At 35.7% G+C, this 6,640-nt stretch overlaps 1 protein-coding gene across 1 annotated transcript in view; it reads right to left on the bottom strand.

Moving 5' to 3' along the window:
• LOC111820235 (S phase cyclin A-associated protein in the endoplasmic reticulum-like) overlaps window positions 1–6,640 on the bottom strand; it is an 86,158-nt gene that overhangs the window by 72,233 nt on the left and 7,285 nt on the right. The window contains exon 2 of the mRNA XM_023729872.1: window positions 3,987–4,053. Within this exon, the coding sequence (XP_023585640.1) occupies window positions 3,987–4,053 (67 nt within the window). The remainder of the gene's footprint in view (window positions 1–3,986; window positions 4,054–6,640) is intronic.

Raw genomic sequence — 6,640 nt, 5'->3', positions numbered from 1 at the left:
ATGTCGTGTGGTTGTTAACCAATGTCATAAAACAATATGTGTACTGACTGTTTAACGAGAAACTATTTGTTCTGTAAACCTTCACCTAAAGTATAATTTAAAAAAAGGAAATACTGCTAGAGATGGTGATACTTCATAGTGATAAAAGGTTCATCAACCAGAAAAATACAACAATTCTAAATATGTATGCATCTAATAATATACAAAGCAAAAAACCGACAGAACTACAAGGAAAAATAAAGAATAACTGCAATCATTGTGAAAAATTTTAACACATTCTCTCAGAAGCTGGCAGAATAAGTAAACCAAAAAAAAGGTAACAGTACAGAAGATTTGAACAACATAATTAATAAGTCTGAAATAACTGGCAAACTCAGCATTCAATAATGGCAGAATACATACTCTTTTCAAGTGCACACAGAATTTTCCAAAACTGTCAATCATACTAAATTTCCAAGTATAAAAAGCACAAAGAGAGCTAACCAGAATCATCCCCATGTTTGGAAATTAAGCAATGTGTTTTTAAATAACTCATGGATCAAAGAAGTTATAATGGAAATTAGAAAATCTTTTGAAATGTATGATAAAAATATGACGTATCAATACTTTTAGGACATAGCTAAAGGTTACAAAAAGAGTAACACATTAAATCCAAAAAAGGAAGAAAAAAATTATAAACTGGGGGAAAAAAAGTGAATAAAATACAAGACGAACATATGATAGAGAAAAATCAATAAAACCAAAGGTGAGTTATTTGTAAACACTAATAAAACTTATTTATTTACATATTTTGGACATGTTATCAGGAGGGACCAGTCCCTGGAGAAAGACATCATGCTTGGTAAAGTAGAGCGTCAGCAAAAAAGAGGAAGACCCTCAACAAGATAGACTGACACAGTGGCTGCAGCAATGGGCTCAAACATAACAATGACAGTGAGGATGGTGCAGGACCAGGCAGTGTTTCATTCTGTTGGACATACGGTTGCTATGAGTTGGAACCAACTTGACAGCACCTAACAACAACAACAATAAAATTTATAAACACATTGTTAAGAAAAGGAGCCTGGATGGTACAATCAGCTAAGCACTCAACTACTAACTAAACGGTTGGCAGTTTGAATCTACCCAGGGGCCCCTCGGAAGAAAGTCCTGGCCATCAGCTTCCAAAAGGTCACAGCCTTGAAAACCCTATGGAGTGCAATGTTACTCTCCACACATGAGGTCACCATGAGTTGGAATCCACATGATGGCAACTAATCTGGTTGGTGGCAAGAAAAAAAGAGAGAAGCAAAAATAACCAATACCATGGGGGGAAACAGATATCACTACAGATTCTAGAACCTACAGACATTAAGAAGTTAAAGGAATATTATAAATAATGTTGTATCAATGAACTTTCAAATTTAGATGAAAAAGACAAATTCCTTGAAAAACACAACTTAGAAAATCTTGATATAAAAAGAAACCAAAAACTGAGTATCTGTCAAAAGAAAAATGAATACCACAGAAGAAAATCCAGGCCCAATGAGTTTCGTTAAGTGAATTTTCCTAATTAAGAATGCAAATTAGATTTAATTCTTCTAAAAAATAAAAATGGTTGAATGTTGACCAACTCTTTTTGGTACTGTGTATTCCTTGCGTCTTCTTTTGATGCTTTTTGTGTCATTCAATTTTTTGCCCATAGAATCCTTCAGTAATGCAACTCGAGGCTTGAATTTTCTCTTTGGTTCTTTTAGCTTGAGAAATATCCTTCCCTTTGGTCTTGCTAACTCCAGGTCCTTGCACATTTCATCTTAATACTTTGCCTTGTCTTCTCAAGCTACCCTCTGAAATTCCTGTTCACTCTTTTCCTTCATTTCTTCTGTTCCCTTTAGCTACTCTGCACTTAAGAGCAAGTTTCAGAGTCTCTTCTGACATTCATTTTGGTCTTTTTCTCTTTTCCTGTCTTTTTAATGACCCATGAGACATAAGAAGAATTGAAGCATTTGAAATGTGGTGCTAGTGATGAATACTGAAAATATCATGGACTGCCAGTAGAACGCAAAAACCAGTCTTAGAAGAAATACAACCAGATTCTTAGAGCAAGGATAGCAAGACACTGGCTCATTTACTTTGAATGTCATCAGGAAAGACCAAATGATAGAAAAGGACATCATGTCTGGTAAAGGGTCTGCAAAAACGAGGGAAATACTCAATGAGATGGATTGATACTATAGCCACAAAAATGAACTCAAATGTACTAGTAATCACATGAAAAAGGCTCAGTCAACATTCTTCTTTTTTGTTCTATTATACATAAGGCCATCCTGAATTGGATCCAACTCGACAGCAAACAACAACGAACGAGGATAAACAAGAAAGAACACATCACAACTCATTTTATGAGGCCTGAATAAACCTGGTATCAGAGCCTAAAAAGGACAACACAAGAAAGGAAGGTTACAGTTCAATCTCTTTCAAGAACAAAAATGTGAAAGTCCTATCTATATTTCTATTTTTGTCTGCATATATTTGCTAATCAAATCCAGAAATATACATAAGGATACAAATCATAATTAACAATTCACAAACATCATAAGATAAGCTAGATAAATGGGATCTTCTACAAATTAAACATTTATGCTCATCAAAAGACTTCACCAAAAGAAAAAAGAGAACCTACAGACTGGAAAAAACTTTTGACTATGACACATCCAACAAAGTTCTAATCTCTAAAATCTATAGGAAAATCTAACACCTCTAGGAAAACCCAACATCTCTACAATAAAAAGACAAATAATCCAATTAAAAAACGGGCAAAGGATATGAACAGACACTTCACCAAAGAAGACATTCAGGTGGCAAACAGACACATGAGGAAATACTCAGGATCAGTAGCCATTAGAGAAATGCAAATCAAAACTACAATGAGATACTATCTCAACCCAGCATTACTGGCGCTAATCAAAAAAATGGAAACTAACAGATGTTAGAGTAGTTGCAGGGAGACTGAAACGCTTATGCACTTTTTTTTAATAAAATTTTTGAATGAAAAACTAATTTGTGCCGTAAACTTTCACCTAAAACACAATTTGAAAAAAAAAAAGACACCTTGAGGCAAACAAAAACGAAATTTATGACCAAAAGACCATTACTGCAGGAAATTCTACGGATATAGCAGGCAGAAAGAAGGAAAATGATCTTAAATGACAGATATGAAAAATCATAAATTTAGGATAGGAATAGGAGGTGGGGAGATGGGATAGGGAAGAAACACATGAGTAGATGCACTGTGGCCCTTACATCCCAATGAGGGAGGCCCCCGCCCTGGGCCTCACACTTTAGAAAGTCCCACCTACCAAAAACACCAAACTCCAAAGATAATAGGTACCTAACTGAGTGAAAGTGAAGAGGACTTGAAGCACTTACTGGTGAAGATCAAAGACCACAGCATTCCGTATGAATTATACCTCAACATAAAGAAAACAAAAACCCTGACAACTGGACCAATAAGCAGTATCATGATAAATGGAGTCTGGCTGAACACCTGAAACTACTGCCTTGTGATAATCTTTAAACCTTAAACCAAAAATATCCCCTGAAGTTTTCTTAAAACCAAACAACAGTTTAGCTTAATTAGTAAAAAAAAGTTCTGCCTTAAGCATTATGCTCTTTTAAGAACTATACGTATGGGATCAAATTGACAACAGCAATTCAAAGAAATAGGAACCTTAGATGGCAGGGAATTTATGTAAATGGAGAAGGAACAACCAAGGAAAGGAGGGTGAGAGTGGTTGCAGAACTTGAAGAATGTAATCAATGTCACTTAGCGGTACGTGTAGAAACTGTTGAATTGGTGCATGTTTTGCTGTGTATATTCTCAACAACAAAACAAATAAAAATTTTTAAAAAGATAATAAATGAAGAAAGATGTAACGAAGGGAGGAAAGGAAAGGAAACAGACCAAAAAAACGAAGGTTAGTGTTCAAAGTGGATGGATCACTTACCATCATTCCACAATTTTCTTCTGTGTCAAGGAGCTCTTTTACAACATGAACCCATGGGGTGTGACTCCTATAAGAAAAAAAAAAATTCTATAAATAATTAACATTATCATGAAATCATATTTATTCATAAAAACATGTAAATCTCATCCCTACAAGTTTTTCACTACATTAAACAAAAATAAAATAAAATGATTCCTTTACACTGTCTGTTTGATATAACAGTTTATTCTAAATATCCCATGCTAAACAATACCTCGATGCTCTCCAAAAAAATAAAATGGAAGAGAAACAGCACTAATTATCCATGGCAAAAAAAAAATCTAAAGATACACGAATAGTTCAGTGTATCCTAACCCAGAAGCTTCAAACTTTTTTTTACTACAACCCATAAAGACACAGACGTGCACACACAGAAATTTTTATACTGACCCAGTTCACAATATGTTTAACTGAAACAAGTTTCATGAAATAATATTTATCCCTATTGTTTAATGCACTGATATTTCTTTCTCTATTTCTTTTTGTAAATGCTTTTCTCACTGAATTGATTTATGACTCACTGAGTCTTAACTTGGTATGAGAAATACTGTCTAGCCTTTCCTTAAGAACTTTAATAAACCGATTATTTCATCAGAATATCTTAGGTACCAATTTACCTAAGATTCTACATAGAACAGACCTTACTTTTCAGGAAACCTATTTAATATAGCCAAATCTTTACTCAAAGATATCCAAAGCAGAGAAAACTAGATAGAACAAAGGCACAGGGAAACTGCTAGAAAGATTGGCCTTGCCCTGTAAGAAGAGTCAATGAACAATGAAAAGAAAGCAGCAACTGGAATCAAACTCTCTTCTGGAATGGGAGCTTAAGTCATTTATCCTTCGTCAAGTGAATCTGTGATGCTCAAATGTCACTTTCTCCGTGGAGCTTTCCCAAGTACCTTACTTAAAATTGCAACCTATGGATCCTAACTCCCACTACCAGCACGCCCTAGCTGCCTTCTTCTCTAGAACTCGTATCGTCGTCTTATATTCTCTACTTTCTTGGAATAGTATCTGCCTCCCCCAACGACAAGGTAAACTCCATAGTTGCAGGGATTTTTGTTGATTTTATTACTTCTGTAACCACAAAAGGATGTCAGAAGAGACTGCGAAACTTGCTCTTGAACACAGAGTAGCTAAAGTGAACGGAAGAAATGATGAAAAGAGCTAAATAGAAGATTTCAAAGGATGGCTCAAGAATACAAAATAAAGTTTTACAATGAAATGTGCAAAGAACTACAGTTAGAAAAACAAAAGGGAAGAACACACTAGGCATTTCTCAAGCTGAAAGAACTGAAGAAAAAATTCAAGCCTCGAGTTGCAATTCTGAAGGATTATATGGGCAAAATATTGAACAACACAGGAAGCATCAAAAGAAGATGGAATACAGTCACTGTGCCAAAAAGAACTGGTGGACATTCAACCATTTCAGGAGAGGCGGCATATTATCAAGAACCAATGGTACTAAAGGAAGAAGTCCAAGCTGCACTGAAGGCACTGGTGAAAAACAAGGCTCCAAGAATTGACAGAATACCAATTGAGACTTTTCAACAAACAGATGCAATGCTGGAAGCACTTAGTAGTCTATGCCAAGAAATCTGGAAGACAACTACCAGGCCAACCAACTGAAAAGATCCATATTGGGGCCCACTCCAAAGAAAGGTGATCCAACATAATGTGGAAATTACCGAACAACAATCAATATCACACACAAGTAAAATTTTGCTGAAGATCATTCAAGAGTGGTTGCAGCAGTACTTTGACTGGGAACTGCCAGAAGTTCAAGCCAGATTCAGAAGAGGACATAGAACAAGGGATATCACTGCTGATGTCAGATGCATCTTGGCTGAAAGCAGAGAATACTAGAAAGATGTTTACCTGTGTTTTATCGACTACACAAATGTATTCAACTGTGTGGATTTTAACAAATCATCGATAACATTGTGAGAATGGGAATTCCAGAACACTTAATTGTGCTCATGAGGAAATCTGTACATAGACCACGAGGCAGTAATTTGAACAGAACAAGGCGATGCTGTATGGTTTAAAATCAGGAAAGGCATGTGTCAGGGTTGTATCCTTTTAGCCATACTTATTCAATCTGTATACTGAGCAAATAATCCGAGAAGCTGGACTGTAAGAAAAAGAAAGTAGCATCAAGACTGGGAGAAGACTCATTAACAACATACGATATGCAAATGACACAATCTTGCTTGCTGAAAGTGAAGAGGACTTGAAGCACTTACTGATAAAGATCAAACAAAGACTACAGCCTTCAGTATGGATTGCACCTCAACATAAAGAAAATAAAAATCCTTACAACTGGAACAATAAGCAACATCACAATAAATGGAGAAAGTATTGAAGTTGTCAAGGATTTTATTTTACTTGGATCCACAATCAATGCCCACGGAAGAAGCAGTCAAGAAATCAAATGACGTATTGCACTGGGCAAATCTGCTGCAAAGGACCTCTTTAAAGTATTGAAAAGCAAAGATGTCACTTTAGGGACTAAGGTGCACCTGACCCAAGCCATGATATTTTCAATTGCCTCATATGCATACGAAAGCTGGACAATGAAAAAGGAAGACTGAAGAAGAACTGACACCTCT

The sequence above is a fragment of the Trichechus manatus genome, unplaced genomic scaffold (assembly GCF_000243295.1).
Source record: "Trichechus manatus latirostris isolate Lorelei unplaced genomic scaffold, TriManLat1.0 scaffold00030, whole genome shotgun sequence".
Lineage (NCBI taxonomy): Eukaryota > Metazoa > Chordata > Mammalia > Sirenia > Trichechidae > Trichechus > Trichechus manatus.
Note: the sequence above shows the minus strand (reverse complement) of the source record. Positions and strands in the feature narration are given on the sequence as shown.